General features: G+C 37.1%; 1 protein-coding gene across 2 annotated transcripts in view; it reads left to right on the top strand.

Annotated features, from left to right (window-relative positions):
• LOC121405684 overlaps positions 1-16,064 on the top strand; it is a 37,606-nt gene extending 21,542 nt beyond the window's left edge. Inside the window, exons 13-22 of one of the 2 annotated variants that reach the window (XM_041596583.1) lie at positions 3,783-3,887; positions 4,842-4,930; positions 6,801-6,851; positions 7,686-7,793; positions 8,165-8,340; positions 9,166-9,237; positions 9,710-9,844; positions 10,730-10,840; positions 12,200-12,290; positions 13,536-16,064. In XM_041596583.1, the coding sequence (XP_041452517.1) occupies positions 3,783-3,887; positions 4,842-4,930; positions 6,801-6,851; positions 7,686-7,793; positions 8,165-8,340; positions 9,166-9,237; positions 9,710-9,844; positions 10,730-10,840; positions 12,200-12,290; positions 13,536-15,440 (2,843 nt within the window). In that variant the 3' untranslated portion in view covers positions 15,441-16,064. Of the gene's footprint in view, positions 1-3,782; positions 3,903-4,841; positions 4,931-6,800; positions 6,852-7,685; positions 7,794-8,164; positions 8,341-9,165; positions 9,238-9,709; positions 9,845-10,729; positions 10,841-12,199; positions 12,291-13,535 lie in introns of both variants that reach the window. The other variant, XM_041596582.1, reaches the window with a different exon arrangement.
• The last annotated feature ends 6,197 nt before the right edge of the window (positions 16,065-22,261 follow it).

Genomic DNA, 22,261 nt, shown 5'->3' with positions numbered 1-22,261 from the left:
GTACGCGGTTACAACATTACGCAACATGTAAGGGCATGTCAGACCCAAAATTGCTCATAAATGTGATTTCATGTACAAATCCAATGCAAATTGTGTATTTAACCAGAATTCATAATGTATGTATAATTATGTCTACTTTTACTGATTAAACTTAATTAATTTTGCCTTGTTTTATGATCAGAATTAAATCTGGAACGATTTCCATCGAAAAAAAAGTTTAAAAAACAAAGAAGTACATAAGAAATTTAAAAAGCAATAAAATACATAAGAAATCGGTCTTGGAACCAGAATTTTTTTTATTCACAATTGTTAGGAATGCTTTAAAGAATATATTCGGTCAATTCCAGCCAAATGTTGCATTTTTCCATTTTCAAAAATTTCTTTTTTGAGCAATTTTGTTTATACTGTTTATAAGTGTACAGTTCAAGGTTTACAAAAACACACTTATATTTACTATACCCTCATTCATTCATAAAATACGCAACGTGCACTCTGTTGCATTTTGGTACTAAGATTTCATAGAAAGTGTACAACTTTCACCCATCCCTGGCTCCTGGCAAGCAAAGGGTGCTGATGAAAAATTCCACTGTCCATGTGACCTCCAAGCAATAATTTACCATTAGCTGTATTGTTTTACACGCTGCATTGAAACTGTGAGGCACAAAATACGTTTCAAGGTGTGTATGTTTGATGTCCCATAAGTCACAGTTTTGAGCATTAAGTTTCCCTCATATGCTGCCATAGACTCCTGGAGACAAGTATTGGACTTTTTTATCTACCATAGGAGATGCTTGCATCAACAAATCAAGCTGCATCTGTATTGGACTTGAAATAGCTATACTGGGGGGACATACATTTAAGTCCCATAAGTCACATGTCCCATAAGTCACATATACAGTTCGTAAACCATGCCACCTTAAAGCTGTCCATGACAGCAAAGAGAGAGACAAGAATGCTTAAAAGCTGGAGAACAGTATGCTGACTGTCAGAAAAAACAGTCTGAATATCATAGGCAGTGCATTGAACAAAAAAAAGTTTGCATTGTGTGCCCAGTCCAGAAAGGAGAAAACTGAATATGATCGCTAAAATGCAAAGCTGAGTGCAGGTAAATTGGGTTTGTTTCACCCCAGCTTTTATTAATTTTTTAGGTCCAGATCACTCTCTTGGTTTTCTTGTCCCTTTGGAGTATGCATCCACTGTTTTACATATGATGTGAACTTGGTATATACATGTAGTTCCATGGAAACTTTTAAAACCTATGTCAATGTCCCATCAGTCACAAATTTTGTAGTTGAGCGACTCTCTGGATCCTGTCAAAATAAGAGCACCAGTCCTCAGATGCATTTAAGGCTACCATGAGCAGAGCTATTAAAGCCCCTGTAAATGCCAAAAATTGTTCAGAAGCTTGCAATCAAGTTTTCTCAATCATTCTTTCCGCCTGCCAATAGAAAGGAACACGCGCATTTAAAGAGGATCAAAGTGTGATGTCACAATGTCGTGAACATCGAATAGGCTGGTTCTAAACCTACATGTAGTCGCAGCTGCATGATAGTGTTACACATTTGTATTTGCGAAAATGGTGATGTGTGTTGTCCCTGGTTGTTACCATCATTCTGAGAGTCGTAAAAGGGCACTGGTTCATAAAGCTTTTCGTAACTTAAGAGCGACTTTAAGAACGACCGATGATCCTCGTGGTAAATGTCATAAATTGGCAATGTTTTAGCATATATATAAGAAAGGATCACTAGTCATTCTTAAAGTTGCTCCTAACTTACAACAGCTTTATGAAACGGCCCCAGGTTATTTTGTTTAGAACCAGGCCGCCATTACACCATGACAACTTACATCATCACTTTGGTACTCTATAAATGATGATGTCCTTACAGACATTCAGAATTTCTATGAAAGAGATGACATACATGTACATTATCAACCCAAGCAGCTGGCAAAAAAAGAAGTTGTGATAGGGTGCACCCCCATGATATATTTTTTAACCAACATTTTTTGTATTGCCTGAAGTGTATAGTTAATGAATCTTGATGTTCCCTTTGTCAAATCGTGTCCCATGGGGTTCCAAATTGGCAATTTTTGGCGGCTATCTTGGATTTTTCATGAAAATCAATTATTTTCATATTTTTTGCACAGACAATGGTAAAATCTTCCATGTAAATGAATACACTTTTTACTATACAAGTGTACATGTAATGCAGTTTAGATAAATGTAGTAGAAATCGATTGCAACCGTTTTCTAGACAGTCCAGTTAATAAATTTTTTTTAAAGAACTTATGCCAAAATTTTGATATTTTTTGTCAAAAATTTGCCTGTGCACTGATATCCATCTGTTTTATCATAAACATCAATAACTAATGAAAAATATCAGCATTTGACACAAAAGAGAATATATTAACAAGAATATTGATATACATGTACTTCATGGCAGCATTAATGTCTTAATTTTCTTACATGTATACACTGTAAAGGTCATTTTCTTACCATACTGTACGAGACAGAGAAAAGCAACATTTACTTGCCCCATCTGTAACAAATATGTCCTATCATCATGTCCCATCAGTCACAATGGAAAGTGTGTACATTTTTATTCTAATCGTTCATTTTTCATCTGTTTGCTAAATATTTATGATTCTAATTGTTTATTGATTATTTTGTACTTATTTGATTACAGTTCTTAAAACTTGATGACAAGTTAGGAAGCTTTTTTTTTGGTTAATGTTCCCTTTATATAAATGAAGTGCATGAAAAGATGTTTCTGCCCTTTGTTGAATTTATTTCTGACCCAATGGCATGAATTATTAAAGGTGTCATCTTATTAGGGAATATTTATTCATGCTGAAATTAAGTTTGACTTAAAAAGTCATTGAGAGGAAATGTAAATTCCATGAAATGAGATAGGGTCCCATCAGTCACATTCACTTGTCCCATAAGTCACACACAATTGCACACAACTACTGAAACAAATGAAACGAATCAAGTCCAATTCAAGTACTGTTAGTAAGCACTATCACTGGTTAATATCCCAGCCCAAATTAAAAAACATTGTCATAAAACTGAGATAGATATGGCACTTTGAACAAAAGAGCTCAATTTGTGTGGTCCATCAACGTCCCATAAGTCACAATGACATTTCTGAAGATATAGCACCCTATACAACCAAGCTGATAGCATGCATTTTTGTATATAGTAAGTTTCAGTATTCTTCTTACAGTTTAATAAAGTAAATTCATGTTTGTGCAGCTACTATTTCAGATATGCACCTCAGTTATGTGGAAAAAAGTATCATATGTCCCATAAGTCACAATGGAATTGACCATTCACCAAAAAATAGCATTCTAGGAGCTTTATTTAGTGAATCAGAGCAAAAAGTATTGATTTCATGAATAAATTAGCATAGTTAATTCATATAAAATAAAAAATATATGAATTCTGTGAAATTTACCAATGAAACTGCGTAGATTACTTCATTCTCTACCATCATGCAAATTTTCGTTGTGATCGCGCAATCTGCGGCTGAGATCTAAAGGCTTGCAGTTACACAGAATTCAGATTTGTGTACTCCTAGCTATACGTCTAACTTCACATGAGATTATTTCACTTTTTTATTAGCTTCATATTTGATATAGCGGTAATTCCAAATTATGGAGGGGTTTTGCTGTCGCCTTTCTTGATTTTTTTTATATTTAAATTCTCGTGCAACTGTAGAAATCTATTTACATAAAACTCTTCAAAGTCTGTTTTTGTAAATGTTGCCAATTTCGTTCCCCAGAAAACATCGTAAACGGTGTACAGATTGTGCGTGTTGGTGAAGAAGCTGATAAGCGGCTAGAAGAATTTCTCCTCTCGACTGTTCTGGCAAGAAAGAAAGAGCAAGGTATATGTTTGCTAGGTTTGTATTCAGTTCCATGACATTTTCTTTGCTGACAATTGCTCTGATGGAGAACCTGCATGTTAAGCCAAAACTAAATAAATTCTGTGGCCCGTATTCTGAAGTCTGGTTTAACCTAGACCATGGTCTAACTCTGTGCTAATATTATGGGAAGCCAAAATTTTCAAAATTTTGTTTACAGTGAATTCAACTAATGTTTAATGTGCTCTTTACTGATTATTTAATGGTGAAGACAACTGTCATTCTTATCCTTCCCAAGCAGATTATTGTTTTGGGAGTCAAATGAGCTGATACATTGAACCTCTGCTGTTATAGACTTATGTAACAACTGGCTTTCCATAGTTGAACCAAAACTTAAAACCAGAGTTTAAATTAAACCCGACTTCGGAATACGGGCCCTCATCTTTACATTATTCTGAACCAAAAACTCTAATACAATCCTATTCCCTCTGATCGGAGCAATTGCCGCAGGAGCAAATGTCGTAAGATCATATGTCGTAGGAGCATATGTTACGTCACCTTGTATTCACTTGTTCTACATGTAGTTGGTTTATACTTCCCAGAAAGGCTACCAAATACCACATGGGTTAAACCATTTGGTCTATTATCAATTGGGACTGCTTGTCATTTGGTCCAATACCAATTTAGTGTAATTTTCACTTAGTCTAATGCCCAGTTGGTTGAAATTCCACTTCTGCCAAATGGTTTGTACTTTATGAAATGAAGGCTAAGTGGTATTAGACCTAGTGGAATGTAGACGAAAAGGGTATAGCTTAATTAGAAATTATCCAAATAATAAATGGACTAAATGCCAATTAGACCAAACTTGTAGATGATGAGGATAAGACCATCAGTGGTGAAACCAAGTACATGACAAAGCTTACTTTTAGAGATTTTATGGATATCACCATGAAACAAAATTATTTTGTTTTCTTAAAGGTGCCGAGCTTGATGATGCAGACCTTCAAACAAAGATTCTTCAGGGAGCTGATATAGTTGGATGTACACTTAAGGATTGTGGATCTAAGGTACAAATATTGGATTTTGAATTGTTCCACTTTTAATGATGATCGTTATGATTTTGATAGTGCTTTATATTTTGTGTATTTGAGCGCTCGAAAATGCAATTATTATTACCCCGGTCATAGGATCCATCACTGTTCCACACATAGAGTTCACCATCTCCTCTACCTAAGTGGAGTATCCTGGGGGCCGTTTCATGAAGCTGTTCGTAAATCAAGAGCGACTGTGAGAATGACTGGTGATCCTTTCTTGTGGTAAATGATATATTCATTGGCGATGGTTAAGCGCGTAAGAAAGGATCACCAGTCGTTCTTAAAGTCGCTCTTAACTTACGAACAGCTTTATGAAACGGCCCCCTGGCCAGGCAACTGTTTACTAGTGCATACATGCCAATCTAGTCCCATTGATATTCACATCCAACCGGGTAACCATTTAACACCTGGGTGGAGAGTGACAAACGTGGTATTAGTGCTTTGGTAAAGGACATAAGCACCGGATGGGATTTCACCCTCGACCCTTGGTTTAAGAGTAAAGTGACTGAACCACTACATCATCACATCTGCAAACTGAATTTTTGTTGAAATTTTTATTATAGCTGAGTCAAAGTGGGTGGTCCGCTAGTGACATGAAGATGCTGCTGGTCACCATGGCAATTTATGTAGAAAGAAATGGTAGTCTGAATGGATTTCTATACAGTTGAGATTGCTTGGATCAATTGTACCTCTTTGTGAGATGGGGGCCTGAACAGGTTCTCTCACTTTTTGATGGAAATTATCAGCCTGTAATGTTACAATATTGGCGTGTGGGTGCTGCATTTTATACTGTTTGTAGTAGCCACACTCAAACAGTTATTGCTTCCTAATAGGTAATATTCACATTGCTGATTAAATACCACAATGTAATGAATAAAATGAATAATTCTTGGAATGAAATATTTCCGGGCCCTGTCATACAAAATTTACGATTGATCAGATCAACCTCAAGTATTTGGAAATCCATCAATGGCACACTTTCTTTCTTTAGGAAATTTGCACAATGTCCTTTGAAAAAAATAAGCATACTGAATTGTCAAGACAGCAGTGAATGTATGAATATACATTGGGTGATTTCAAGTACGGTGTTGGTGTTGAGAGCGTGAAAAGGCCGCTGCTGATCATCTCAACTTTACGCGAGAAATTCTCGACAACGAAAGTGCAATCGGGAAGAAATTGCAGTAAAATTTTATCGTATAGAATGCACAGGTTAAAATCACTGCAATAATCAGAAGCATAAACATTGTATTTCATTAAAATGTGTAAAAAAATAATGATTTGCGCTCATCTTAACTGTAATAGATAATTTTACGGGGTGTTTCATCGTGTTCGCCTCCTGTTCGTGAACTACAGTTCATCAACACCAACACCGAACTTGAAATCACGATTTTCCCAATCCCTGGGGGTTGGTGTTGGTGAATAGGGAAATTGCACGTAGATCGTCAACACCAGCTGTAATGCTCGGTTCAGCAGACGACATTCAACACCAGAGCTCAAATACGTCATATTTTCTGAGGTCAATCCCAACACCAGCGTTATTTCAAGTACGGTGTTGAAATCACCCATTATGTCTAGAAAATATTTTGAACAAACTTGTATTTAAGATGGTGACATTGCTGGCTATCCATAGTTGTGGTTGATTTGATCAATTGTAACTCTTTGAAAGACGGGGCTCAGATGATTAAAAATAGCCATATCTTTCTCAATAGTAAAGAGGTAAGGCATTATGCATGTATATGAAACATTTTCACAAATTTTAGTAGTCTTGTTAACAGAAACAAAATGACCATTATGTGGAATAATCCGGCTATTTTAACATTTATTTATTTTGTTTAATTTCTAGATTGTGAGAGAAAGCCTAGAGGGAAATGTATTTGCACTCATTGTTGATGATGTAAGTATAGTATTGTTATTAATACCAATAGCAATGTTTTGAATAACATGTATCTTTGACAAAAAGTAGGAAAATTAGCTTCTTACAGAGTGAGCGTAAACTGGATCTCTCCCTTTTCTTTTGGAAAATTTGAATTCAGGCATTTGAACATGTTTAAAAGCCCTGATGGTTACACTACTTTTCTATACAAAAATTTCGTAAAGACTAATAACTACAGTTATGAAATATCATTAGGAAAGCAGATTATATCTCTAAATTCTAAGCCTATGCCATACTTGAGGAATGGTCTTAGGTCAAAACGAAAAACAATCAATTTCTGTCAGCATCTTCACCAATATAATGTACAAATGATACACATTTAGGATATTAATAAGAATCAAACCCCGGGGTACCTTTGATTAGGTTCAAACATGCCCAAGGCAAAGCTGAGGGCATTTTGACTGTTTCAAATTTCACAGATGTGGGTAATTATTCAAAGTACCAAGCAAATGAAGTGTATTATTTTATTTGTTGGTAAGATAGTGATGGAGATCGTTCAAATTTGATAGATAATCCTCGTCTCAAAACCGCGAGGGTCCATTGCATAAAAATTATTATGATGGTAACTTTGGCATCCAATGGTAGCTTCGAGTGAATCCTTGATTTTGATTGGCTGATGATCAGCATTGCCATGGTAGTTACCTTTGGAGGGTAAAGATAATAACTTTTATGCAACGGGGCCCTGGTCAATAGAAATATTAATGTAGTCTTTATAAATTTACCTGTTGCCTCAAATAACGTATCTACATATTTTTGTCATTATAAAAGTTGTCTTATCTTTTTTCTTTTTTATAGGCCTGCCACTGTTTAGAAACTGAACTTCTTCTCGCCCTTCAATGTAAAACTAAACGTGTGTTTTTGGTTGGTGACAGAGAGCAGGAAATTATTCACATTCATTCAAAGGTACGTGCACACCTTGAATAGACTACTTTCAGAGCTATCTTATGGAGCGTTCCGTGCAATCAACCACAAGTCAATTTTAGGTCTCAGAATCAACCATAAGTCTTGCAATTAATTGCAAATTTATGCCCAATTGCACCTGTACTTTTTAAAGCAAGAAGTTCAAATTGATTTTGCTATGATTAATATTGACCTATCAGTTGTAAAATTCCAAGAGAAATTTGCAATTTATTGCAAATATTCGCTTGCAGCACCACATTAATCTCATACACACATAAATACACAAATTAATGCTATCATCTCGATAAAGATGAATAATTTTGATCTATGGAATATGCATTGCTACTTATAATTTCCTGTTTTTATGAATATAGGAGGCGAAGGAATTGGGATTTGGTCGTTCAATGCTGACGAGAATCGCTCAGAAATTTGCAATGGAGGATCAAAACACATGTATACATAATTGGGATACACAATACCGCATGGAGGCAGAAATTGCAAAGTATCCGTCATCTGTGATGTACTTACACAAACTCAAGACTGGAAAGAAGTAAGTGATTGACATTGTATATTGTTTATTACATGTAGTATATAAACAATTAAAAATGTCAGTGAGCAATATGAGCCTAACTTTATTTCCTCAATCTGCAGATTTTTTCCTCAAAATACTCTTTTTTTCAGATCGTGAAAAAAAGTTTGGTTTGGATACTAAATATTGTGCAGCTTCGGAACATTAGGCATGTATCTCACGATGTTGTTTTGGAGGATTTGCGAAATGTGAAGGGAAAAGAAGCAAAACAAAACTGCTGCAGCTTTCTAGTGAGTTGTGAGAATGGTGCGTAACTCTTTGTAAGACAGGGCCCTGGTGGTTGCTTCATAAAGCTGTCCATAAAGCTACGCACGATTGGAACATGGTCTAGGTCCTAACTCAATTACATAGGAATATATCACTTTGCATGAGAGAAGGTAACCGAGGGAACCCGCCCGCTATGCGGGCGGGAGCCAGGACCTTACATGTAATTTGGCATACTCACCTGACAGGCGTGAAGTATGGTCAAAATAATTCTCAGAATAAATAGTTAAAACAGAAATCAAGCACTTACCACGATTATATGGATGAAGGTCTAACGAGTGGCAGTTTCCTGACATCTGGGCACAAACTGGAACCTCAAAAAAATGAATCGTAACCCAGTTAGAGAGAAGGTTACCAGTCGTGCGTAAAGTCATTTTATTGGTTGGAATGCTCATATCAAGTGTTATCACAATTTCTTTGACATTGGGAATCACAACGAATCGCATAGTGTTTGAGCTGGGCTTAAGTCACACTTAATTCTTTTTGAAACACCCCCCTGGAATTTATGTTTGATATTGACAGACAAGAGTCGTTCTTCCTCCGCCGGTACATCATCTTTGACGTGTCCGATGGAAAGGAATCTATGCAGGGAGAGTAAGTAGATAAACTTTTATTCTTCAAATTTGGCAACATCTAAATATTCTGTTGTTTTGTTTGTAAAAGATAAAGGTAAATTACTTTGTAGGAGTTTTGGGCGTCATGGTTCATTGGTTAAGACTGTCTATAAATCTGAAGGAAGTGGGTTCGATTCCAAGCCATTTCTGCAAGAAATTTACCCACATTGTCCTGCACTCAACCCAGGTGAGGTAAATGGGTACAGGCGGGTAGTAATTCCTCCCCCATTCATATACAATATCTGTAACTGTTGCGTGAAAATAAGGAAAATTATAAGAAGTCATATCTTTCTCGTCTTCTTATTTCTATTTAATTTCATGTTTACGCTGTTTTATGATTCTCTGTTTCTTAACATCATTCTTTGTGTTGACTTGACCTTTTAAAAGCAAATTCTCTCAATCTTTCTATCAGTAGAACATGCCTTGTCCTCTCTTTTCTCATCCACGTACAGATCACTTGTCAACACAGCCGAGGCTTCGTTCATTAAAGAGCTAGTTTGCAGCTTCTCTGGAAAAGAAAAGTTCAGCATTGGGATAATCGCCCACACCGATGGTCAGAGGGATCTCCTGAAAGTAACACTAGAAGGGTGAGGATGAAGCCAATTTCTAGTTAGCTCTTGATCGACTTTTCTCAAATGTCCTTTTAAATTTTTCTTGAAGAAGAGCACTTACACATCCAAATGAAGATGTCTTGTAAGCTTTCCTGGCAGAGCGTTCAAATTCAGAGAAAGAAAGGCCTTTCATAGACCTGGGCTCCGTTACACAAAGATTATTGCTAAATGAACCGACCAATTAATATTAATGTTACACGTGCATATGGTTTAAAATACTGACCAGGAACCAATCAGTGCGGTTCTTTCATTATTTCATATTATCGCAACCCTTTGTGTTAGGGAGCCGTGGTGTGTGTTTCATAAAGCTATTTGTCAAGTTACTCATGGCCTTATGCACGACTGGAGCATGTTCTTAGGTGCGAAGACAACTGCACAGGGATATATCATGTACTGCAAGAAAGGGTCACCGGTCGAGTGTAAAGTCATTCCTGGTTGACCTGGATGGTACTGGTCAGTGATCAAGTTTAGAAATCGTTTGGAAATTGAATACTTTGGTACTCTTCAGCTCGGTTGTGATGAAATAATATTTATTGATCAATCACAAATGCTTAGGTCAGTGAATTTGACATTCGTATTCTCAATTTTTCTCAGAAATGAACTTTTATTGTTCATTTGCAGTTATGACTGATGAGACTTTTTACTAAGCATTGGTCAAATGTAATACAACAATCATAATATTCAAAATGTTGAGGAGAGGGGGTAAAAGAGCTGCCCCCGCCCCATCTTTAGCTAGATGGGGTTGAGACCAGAGTTGAATGAAATCCAAATGCAGAATACGGGCCAGAAGCTTTATTAATTATCATTGTTAGTATTCATGATTATTGCTGGTTTTTTTACATTTTTTATATTGAATTATAGGCAGAAAATTCTTAAGCCACTTGTAGGAACCCCGGCAGATTTCTTTGGCTTGGAGAAAGATGTCATCATTTTGTGTTGCACAAGAACCGGAGGAACTCCTGATGATTATGGGTTAGTATGTTCATACAAATCACTGATATGAAGATGATGGTGATGGTGGTGGTGGTGGTGGTAATGATGATGATGGTGGTGATAATGATGATGATGATGGTGGTGATAATGATGATGATAATGGTGATGATGATGGTGATGGTGATGATGATGAAGAAGATGATGATGATAATGATGATGATCATGGTGATGATGGTGATGGTGGTGGTGGTAATGGTGATGGTGATGATGATGGTGTTGGTGATGATGATGAAGAAGAAGATGATGATGATGATGGTGATGGTGATGATGGTGATGGTGGTGGTAATGGTGGTGGTGGTGATGATGGTGATGGTGGTGGTGGTAATGGTGGTGGTGGTGATGAAGAAGATGATGATGGTGATGGTGATGATGGTGATGGTGGTGGTGGTAATGGTAGTGGTGGTGATGATGATGGTGATGGTGGTGGTGGTGATGATGATGGTGATGATGGTGATGGTGATGGTGGTGATGGTGATGGTGGTGGTGGTAATGGTGGTGGTGGTGATGATGGTGATATGGTGATGGTGGTGGTGGTAATGGTGGTGGTGGTGGTGATGATGGTGATGGTGGTAATGGTGGTGGTGGTGATGATGATGGTGTTGGTGGTGATGAAATAAAAAAGAATATCAAACGTTTTACTCTCAAATCAATTATCTTGAATTAGTACTGTATGAAGCTTGATCATCAGAACCCTTGAATGGGGAAGACATTAAAGAAATTTGACTACTGACTACGTCGGACAAATTCTTGTATGCCTTGATTCTTTTCCGACCCAGTTTAAGTAATGAAATGCATTATTGGAATGTCAGATGATAATCTTTTATAATGTTATTGACCAAATCTGTATCAAATCTTTATGTTGGCTTTAAAACCAACTCTTGCTTCTTTGTCTAAAGATATAGGGTTAGATTTGCAATAGGGTATTATTTTAGGTTTAGGATAGGGTGTAGTGTTTAATCCAGGGTTGAAGTTGGTGATTCCATTAGTGTATGGAATTCACAAAAGCAATTGTCACCGGAGCAAATGCAGGCCTGCCAACTACTCCTTTTTAAAAGGAGTTACTCCTTTTTTGGAAATTTTTAATATCCATTATATCATAGGGAAAGAAAATTCCCCCTTTTTTTGTCCATATATTATGTACAGTCATCTATGGGAAATATGCTGTGACTCCTATTTTGTAAATGAATCACTCCTATTTTGTATGTTTACAGGTTGGTAGGCCTGCAAATGTCATAGAACCTTGAAACCAGCTTGCCATATGCTTTGTCCCTTTATGATGTAACTCTTGATAATCGTTTTATCATTTGAAGTCATCATTATTATCCTTTTCCTTTTCAGATTTTTGATGAGCAAACAGGTACTGAATCTTGTGTTGACCAGAGCCAAGTTTAGTCTCATCATTGTCGGCAACATGACAAGAATTAAGGAGGTATAGTGGAAAACTTTAAGTTTTGTCTTGCCTGCGAAGCAGAGTGAGACTATAGGCGTTGCTTTGGCGGCGGTGTCAACACCAAATCTTAACCGAAGGTTAAGTTTTGAAATGACAGCATAACTTAGGAAATATATGGACCTAGTTCATGAAACTTGGACGTAAGCTTAATCAAGTATCACTGAACATCCTGCATGAGTTTCACGTCACATGACCAAGGTCAATAGTCATTTAGGGTCAATGAACTTTTGCCAAATTGGGGTATCTGTTGAATTATCATCATAACTTTGAAAGTTTATGGATCTGATTCATGAAACTTGGACATAAGAGTAATCAAGTATCACTGAACATTCTGTGTGAGTTTCAGGTCACATGATCAAGGTCAAAGGTCATGAAAGGTTAATGAACTTTGGCCACGTTGGGGGTATTTGTTGAATTACCATAATATCTCTGTAAGTGTATTGGTCTAGTTCATAAAACATGAAAATAAGAGTAACCAAGTATCACTGAACATCTTGTGTGAGTTATAGTAGTTTTCAAAGTCAGCACTGCTGCTATATTGAATCGCGGATGCAGGTGAGACCGCCAGAGGCATTCCAACTGTTAAATAAAACGCTTCAGAAAAAAAAAGCATTGGAATGCTTTTCCTTCTAATGACCAGTTGGTCCAATAGCCATTTAGTCCATATGCCATTTGGTCTAATTGGACAAAATGTTAAATCGTGCAAAATGAATCAAATGGATATTAGACCGACTGGTTATGAGAGGAAATGGTGATTAGACGAAGTGATGATTGGACCAAATGGTTGTTAGACGAAGTGTTGATGGACGGAATGGCATTGGACTTAATGAAAGTAGACCATGTGGTGAGTGGACGAGTTGGCAATTTACCATTGAAATTTGTTTGGTGTTATTGTCTTTGTTCAATGTCACTTCGTTTGTTGGGGTAATTAATACCTCTTGTTCACTTAGGTTAATGCAGTCTGGTCTACTATTGCTTGGTCTGATATCGCTTTGACTAAATTCAATGTGGTTCAATGTGGTTTATTATCAGAATAGATTGATCTCACTATCTTTCGTGGCTTACAATGTCTAGGGACAAAGGCCATAGAAGCAGCTATGTGAAATGATAGTTGGGATCTATAATTATTATTCAATTCTCCATAAACTTCATTTTGTGACTGCATGCTGTGCCCCTACTTTTTGCCATAAATCTTGACAGAGTTCTTCATTGATTTGTCTGCAGTTTGCCAACTGGAATTACCTGGTGGATGATGCTACTGGTAGAAAGCTGGTCTTCAGGACTTCCAAGGCATCCTACAGGGAAGATGCACAGAACTGCAGAGAAAGATATTCCCAAGCCAACACATCTAGGAGGCAATCAGGGTCACACACTCCAAGGACTGAAAATCGAGGATCAGCTGCTGGACACCAGCAGAGAGTGGGACAGCCTGGACTTTCTCTGATTAAGTCAGTGGGAAGAAGTTCACCAGGAGACCAATCAAGATTGGGAACCAGTGGAAGTTCTCCACTGACTGGATCTGAAGTTCAGGTTTTGCCAGGATATCAGCAGACATGGAACGGACAATGTCCGACAACTGTATCTGAAGCTTCGCAGGGACTTCAACAGAGAAGAGAACAAGCCGGACCTTCCAATGGAATGGAGCTCGTTTTTGAGAGCAGGCACAACCCACGTCATGAAGGGAATCCCGCCAATGGTAATAGCCAGGATCCAATGGAAGAGGTGTTGACCCATGCAATTGACTTCCCGGGGCATCCTGACATGGACTCTGGAAGCAGGCCATCCGAGGCATTGGTCAATGAAGGTAGCAACCTAATGATTGAAGAACATGTGCAGCATAATCGGAAAGTAATTGTTGCGGATCAGACCAGGGCTGTGGAGGTTCCGTGCCATGGACAGGAGGAGAACAGACGATCAATACTTAGACAGGTTTCTGTTGATAATGACAAAGGTAACAGGGGGAAGAGGCGTGTGAGCTTCGATACAACTACAGAAGATCATCAGAGACCAGCAAAGGTACCAAGGACGAACGATTCTGCCCAAGAGACATCCTCTCAGATAAACTCATCAACAAGTAGAGATTATCCACAAACATCCAGAGGCTCTTCTCAACCTAGGGGCATCCTAAAGAAGCCGCAGGAAACCATACCAGCAACAAGTCATGGGAACGGATTGAGAACAGACCAAGACAAACCCCGCAACACCCATATTCCTCAAAGACAGAGAGGAAATGGCTCTAGTTACATTCCAAATTACGGGAGTGATAACAGGAAGAATCTCCATGAGATTGCTGTTGGTTTGAGGAACAATGAGAGGATTTCAAGAAAGGGAAATGGGATAAGTATAGGAGGTCGCACTTTTGGTAAGTTCAGACCTCAGAAGAGTTCAAGAAGAAAAGATAATAATTTAAGGAGTAAAATGAGACATTCTGGTGAGGATGCTGATGCAGGAATGGCCCGATGTCATCAAGACTTACACAGCCATGGAAGCAATCGGCAACAAGAGGATGTAGATCAGTATCCTCATCCCCTGTCCCATTCACATCAGTCGCTCTATGAAAGACCAGAGAATAGAAGGAGTGAAAGGAGACAATGGAGTGATTCCACCAATGAGGGAACATTTCAAAGTCGTCTTGGTTCACATGGAAATCGGAGGGGCCGGTCTTCGAGACGGAGACGGAATAATGATCATCAGCGAGGCAGGTCGAACGAACGATCGCAACGTCAAAGCCGTCAAGAGCCACTGCCAGAAAGACGTCTTGAGAGATTAGAATCGCTTGACCGACTTGCCACCGATCCTGCACAACCAGAAAGACATTATCAGAGATTAGAATCACTCGACCGGCTTGCCACCGATCCTGTGCAACCAGAAAGACATCATCAGAGATTAGAATCACTTGACCGGCTTGCCACCGATCCTGTGCAACCAGAAAGACATCTGCAGAGATTAGAATCTCTCAACCGACTGGCCACCAATCCTGTGCAATTAGACCCTACGATGGAGCATCACAGATTAGTCAACCAGGCATCTGGCGGTCGCTCTACGGAGCTAACGGCACCTCTGCCAAATGTAAGAAGAAGGAAGAGCTGTAACCCTGTCAAAGATAGCCAGATGGATTATCAAGATTGAACCCTCCACAGTTCATAACCTTTCACAAAACCTTGTCATGATCTCTTGGAACAAGCTACTCAAATGAAGCTATCCTTTGGCTAAGGACAACCTCATATTCCTGCTGATATGTAGATAGCTAGATTGATAGGAAGATAAATAGATATATATAAATATATATATATACATTATAAGAATACACACTTTTATGCAATAGTTTTAGTGAGGTTGAAAAAAAGGACATTGCTGCCAATAAAAGGTGTAAAATATGCAATACATCCTACATTATTACTTTGTATGTATTCTTGCGTACCTATACATATTTGGGGGTAAAAACATCAGTTTTGGTGCCGTTTTGTCCTGGGATCTATTCATGAACTTTTCCTAACTGTACTATGCAATAAAATGCCTTTTACTTGTTATTTACTGTTTTATAGTGGAGACTGGCAAAACATTGAATCATGTGAAATAATAAATTTATATGGGTTAATACATGTATCACAGAGTTCATTGGAACATAGTGGTTTGCATCAGCGCAAGACAGTGGGCTGATCATGGCTACTGATGATGATGATGATGATGATGTTGCTTGTATAATATACATTACTGCCTTGCTGTCTCTATGTGCTGAGGAATATAGGCGAGTAAAAAAAGTGAAGTAAAGCTTGTTTGGAGACTGCTAAAAAGTGTCTTAAAGGTCAAGTCCACCTTAGAAAAATGTTGATTTAAATCAATAGAGAAAAATCAAAGTAGCATAACACTGAAAATTTCATCAAAATTGCCTCCACGCAAAGACTAGCACATACAAATCTTGCTGTTCCAATACAGGCATGAGTAGGCTGCACATTCAGACCCTTGGCTCGAGTGAAGGGTTTGCCCAGCAGAATATCATGCGACGTGATTGCACAAGATCCTGTTGAAAACAAAGTGACCAAGTGTGCACCAACCTACGAGGAGCTGCGACTCGCTTTGTTGCAGTATGATCGCAAACTAAATCTCAGACATTTGACATGTCAGATCTTTCCATTTTTCACATACAAGTCAAAAGTACATAAATACAAATACATAAATGAACAAAAGTAACAACCTTACATTTGCAAAGATTGGGCAATTATACAAACAAAATATATCATCATTTTATAAAACTTAACATTGTTAAAGCCATGGGTATTTGTCTGTATGTTAAAAAGGAAAGGGGTGAAATGAAAAGAGACCAGCTTAGGAGCTTGGCTTGTTGGACGCTGATCTCTCGAATACGTCCTAGATGATGTCATGGCCAATTTGCTGCGCTTCTGCAGCGCAGACAACAATCAAGCAAAAGAAGAGGCACCATGAGATACAGCGTGCAGAGCTGTTGCAATGTGTTTGCTGGCCTGCGATGCAATTGCACTGAGATGGATTGGAATATGTTGGAATTAGATTTTAATTCAATCGCATTGCACAGTGTGTGCCAAGCTTCATTGTCAGATCTGTAAATATAATTCATACATACTAAAAAAAAAAGAAACACGAGTGTGACTCCATCAGCTCTCTCATGTGCATATCATCCGTGTTATTCATATATCATGCTGTTTTGTAAAAATAGGGCAAAGCTTTGAAATGTCTCCTTTATTCTTCAGCTTTAATATGCTTGTTAGCTCTTTGTCTTTGTATTCAAATAAACTTCTTTTTCAAGGGGTGGACTTGATCTCTACATTTTGTGGGCAAAATTCATTCACTCCCACATGAACACTGTGCAGTACGTATATCGTTTTTCTATGGATACATGTATATATCATTTTTAAAAGAACAAGCCACAATATACTTATGAATTATATATATATTATACCAAATAGTTTTGACTGCAGGGCGAGTTAGCCCACAAGGAAAACAATATATATAGAGAAAGATTGAAGTTGTACCAAAATTTAACATTTTTGTGTTTTGTTTTGTAAATAACTACACACAAACAGAAAATGCCTTCTCGCCAATGTAATGGTATGATTATTCTAGAAATACTTTTTTTGTTTCTTTTCTACATTAAGATGCCAATGTTTGAAGTGTCAAAATTTGCCCGATGCATTTTCGAAGTATTGTTTTGATATTTTTTCCCGTCTTTATATTCATGCATCAGTGTGTAAAAAGGGCTGAAATTTCTCAAAATGCATTTTTAAATTCTGAGTATTATTATCGTTGTTATAAAGTACTTTGAGTCATTACTGTTTTTTTCTCTTACATTTTCTACCTGTGATACATGCTATATAAAAACCAACTATGATTATTATTATTATTAGAACTTCTTGTATATGTTGGGCTTTTTGTACTATAAATTTGTATTAAAAATATTTCACACTTGTTACACCTTTTCTATGTTTTGGGGGTCGAAACTGGGATAATTGAATGTTATTGATAATTATTTGAATTCAGGTGATTGATGTATTGGTTAAATTTCATAATACTAATCATCAGTTTTCACTTTTTTATAGAACAAGTAAAGTTATGGAATGGTGTTTGCAAATGATATCTTGCCCAAGGATCTGTACACAACTCACTTCAGGTGTTGAGCGGTTGTCGTTTGGGGAAGGGGGGGGGGGGGCGGAAGGTGCGGGATTGTACCTCGTAAAATTTATCTAATGGTGTACCAATTAAAGCGCCCCAAATGGCTTATCAAAGTTTGGGGGAGATGAAATGTCCATTTTGGACCGATGACCATTGCTTGTCAAATTTTCCACACAAATTTGCAGGCATATTTTGAATTTTTAACAGTATTGGAATGGTACTTAAGGAGTATCTCACTATCAATTGCAGATCAATTTTCTATAAAACTTGAAACCCCTCATTCACCTTGAATGATTTTAAATGCTGCATGAATAGTATGACAGCCTTTAATTGATAGGAAGAGTTGAAGCTAAATATTATTTCAGTTTTCTTTATGAGCTCATGGGTTCTTACAAAATCCAATGAACTTACCACTGAAAGTATTTTTATCAGTAGGAGTGGGCTATCCATGGGTCAAAAATCCTTTTTTTGTAATTTCAATATGGGAACAGTTTTTTTTTATTCCTTGTAATGTATCTCAACATGAAATGACAATATTTTTTGTCTCGGGTCCGAGAAAAAAGTGTGCCGGGCCAAAATCCAAAATGGCCGCCAATTACCACCCAAAATCACAGTTTTGGCCACAACTTCTTTATTTGGTGGTCTTTTTCTTTGGTTTTGGTGTCTATTCATATGTATTTGGGGGCAGGCAATTTGTTTTTCCTATAATTAGTACTTTTAAACCATTATTTGTAGAGTTAAAAGGTAATCATACCTAAATTTTTCAATTTTTATAGTCTTTTTTCAGCCAATAAGTAGATTTTATCGTCCTGGGGTTCTTGGATATTAGATGGTACGAGGTCAACAATAGCAAGCAGCTTCATAGAGCTATATCGCTTTTATTCCTCTACTATGGGTTTTACGGATATTTGTGAAATATATCTTAAATAAAAAAAATTGTTAATTATCCATAGGGGCTATACAGTATACAATGTACTGTACATACTGCACTGCATAAATGCATTGGCCACCATGACAAGGCATGTATAAACTATAGTGTTATACATGTAGAAATGAGCTCTTAGGTTTAGAATTAGATGCCTCAGAAATTGAAGATATATTTTGTCTCAGAAACTGAGGACATGTTTTGTCAAATATGCTAATTCAGGGGGCGGAGAAAGGTAATTAACCCCACATCATGGCATTTACACTGTAGATATTCTGGGCCCCGTGCATAAAAATTTACCATTATGTTAACTTAATGGTAACTTACATGGAATCCTTGGTTCTGATTGGCTGTTGATCAACGTTACCATGATTATATAGTTACCTGACCCCATAAACATAGGACAGTTAGACACCACACCAGGTAAAAAGCCTCAAAATGAAGAAGATATGGCTACACGTAGATATGTGATGTACGTATGTGATATTTTATGTGCAATTTACGTTGCTGGTTTCATCATGTACATCAGCTGACAAGCAATCAAATTCACAATTCAAAATCTAATTTTAAACCTTAAGAGCTTACAATGTATTTTCTATGACACTATAGTTTATAAACAGGCCTTGTCATTGTCATATGTCATGGTGGTCAATGGCAGTGTAGTATGTACAGTAACAGTACATTGTATACTGTATTGCCCCTATGGATAATTAACATTTTTTTTTTAATAAGATATATTTCACTAATATCCGTAAAACCCATTGTAGAGGAATAATTAGCAATATAGCTCTATGAAGCTGCTTGCTGTTGTTGACCTCGTACCATCTAATATCCAAGAACTCCAGGATGATAAAACCTACATTTGGCTGAAAAAAAGCTATAAAATTGGAAAATTTAGGTATAATTACCTTTTAACTCTACAAATAATGGTTTAAAAGTGCTAATTATAGGAAAAACAAATTGCCTGCCCCCTAAAACATATGAATAGACACCAAAACCAGAGAAAAAGACCACCAAATAAAGAAGTTGTGGCCAAAACTGTGATTTTGGGGGGTTTTGGCGGCCATTTTGGATTTTGGCCCGGCACACTGTTTTCTCAGACCAGAGACAAAAATTATTGTCATTTCATGTTGAGATAAGGTAAAAGGAACACAAAAAAACTGTTCCCACATTAAAACCAAAAATCACCCATTTATAGCCCACTCCTATCAGGGATTTAAATTGGACAAGGGCTTGAGGTGAATTTTTCCCCGAAATGATCAAGAGAGCCCAGGAAAATAAAAATATAGCCCAGAAAGTACCCATTCACTACAGTGGCGCACCTAGGATTTTTCACAGGGGGGGGGGCAAATTCGTCCTCCCAAAAATTTGACCCCCAAAAAAGGTCTTCCTTCAAGCTCATCGACCCCCTATGTGTGGGACCTTCATGAAATTTTGTCTTTGGTTTCTTGTTCTTGTGACAGTCTATAATGTTCTCAAATGGCCATGACTTGGTCAGTTTATGAAGTGGGGTAAGACTCAAGTAAAATGGGGGACGGCTGTACAAAAAAGGTTGGAATGAAATGGAATTAATGGCCCCGCAGTGTAATGTCTTCAATGTTGCAATTTACAGGGTAGTTTGTGGAGAGTACCCCCTGAAAATGATTTCCCTTGATGTGTATGCACTGTTTAATTAAGAAATATGTGCCAGATGATTCCAGGAGAAGGTATGGATTATTGCTGAGACAAAATAAGCACGTCATTCCAGTCTTGTTTTGGGTCTTTTTCACAGCAGTAATAATGCTTTGTCCAGAGCTGCCAAGTAGTACTGATTTTCAGTATTTAGTACTGAAAATAAGAATACTGATGGTTTCATGCAAAATACTGATTTCTAAAGTTTCCGTTTTATGTGTTGTCGTATGGTATTTCATTGAAAATACTGATGTCATCATCAAAATACTGATTTTCAGCTTTAAAAATACTGAAATTTTCTTTTTCAGGTTGGCAGCTCTGTTTGTCCCACTTGTGCTTGTTTATGTAAGCTATCTTCAGATTTTTTAAGTTCAAGCAAATGTTACTTCTACGCATTTTAACGGAGCATGCCGTGTTTAGTAGCAGAAAGCCAGAACTCTCAATTTGCTAGAAAAGTACATCCACTACATAGAAAGTGACATAAGATCTTGTTTCTTTAAAATCAACCTATTTTTTGTTTATGTTTTTGCATGTCAATTTCAGGAAGTCTCTTGAAAGTACTTGGTATTGCTTCTATCTCAAACCTGAAATATTCTCCACCGTATGTGTTTTTTTAACTCTGCATTTTTATATTGTGTGTATATATATACATATATATATATATATATATATATATATATATATATATATGTGTGTGTCATTCCCAGTATTTAGCAGGCTGACTGGTTCTAGCTTCAAAATTTTTTTAATTCAAAGCGTATACCACTGTGAACTGGTTTTCTTTCCTAAGAGGGAAGAAATGGGAAATACTATATATACAGTTTATTATAAAAAAATGATAATGTGCTTCAGAATAGATTATTTCAAAATTTATTACATAATTATTATTATGCTGATGATTGTGATTATGACTGATTTTGATGACTATTATGAGCTTTAGATGATTTTTCCGCAAAAGATTCCATCCAATTCTCATGTATTTTTTGTAATGTACGTTTCCATTCCATACAGTACATGTACATAATGCATTCTTCCAGTTACTATGAAAAGACAATTTATAAAGGGTTTCAGGGGGGGGGGGGCATATGATATTCATGTGGATAAACAAAAATTCAATTTACAAAGGGATGAATAATTCTGTTGATAGTCATATTCATATGAACATATGCCTCTGAAGTGAATTGATTTTTTTTGCAATGACCTGGTTCATACTACATTACCCTTGTAGGGTCATTCATACCTGCCAACTTAGTTCTGCCTAGTTCCGCAAAACCTAGCAAGCCATTGTATGGTCACGGTTCCCAGCTGTTCAAGAAAACAAACTTCCCTGATTTTTCTGTGATGAAGTTTACAAAATTCCCTGATAATTACTTAAACACGTTCCCAGTTTTGCATGTTTTTTTTTTTTTTCCCTGATGGGCTGGGAACCCTGGTTATGCATTAAGTCTCGAATTCACAAAGGTGGTTCTGAAAACCCACGGTTGAGTCCATGGTTTATGCAGATTTCATGTATAAATTACGCTTAATTTAGCGCGTATCGGGTGCGTGTATGAAAAATGTCCAATCCTGATGCGTTCTTTTGTCACAGTGCGCCAAATTGACGCCTGTTACCATGGTTAGATACGCTGTTTTATTCATGAGTGCACTGTTTGAAGAGTGGACTCATGAATAAAACAGTGGACCCATGAATAAAATAGCGTTGATAACC

Source organism: Lytechinus variegatus, chromosome 19 (assembly GCF_018143015.1).
Source record: "Lytechinus variegatus isolate NC3 chromosome 19, Lvar_3.0, whole genome shotgun sequence".
Taxonomy (NCBI): Eukaryota; Metazoa; Echinodermata; class Echinoidea; order Temnopleuroida; family Toxopneustidae; genus Lytechinus; species Lytechinus variegatus.
The sequence above is the reverse complement of the archived record's forward strand: the minus strand, read 5'-3'. Positions and strand labels throughout refer to the sequence as shown.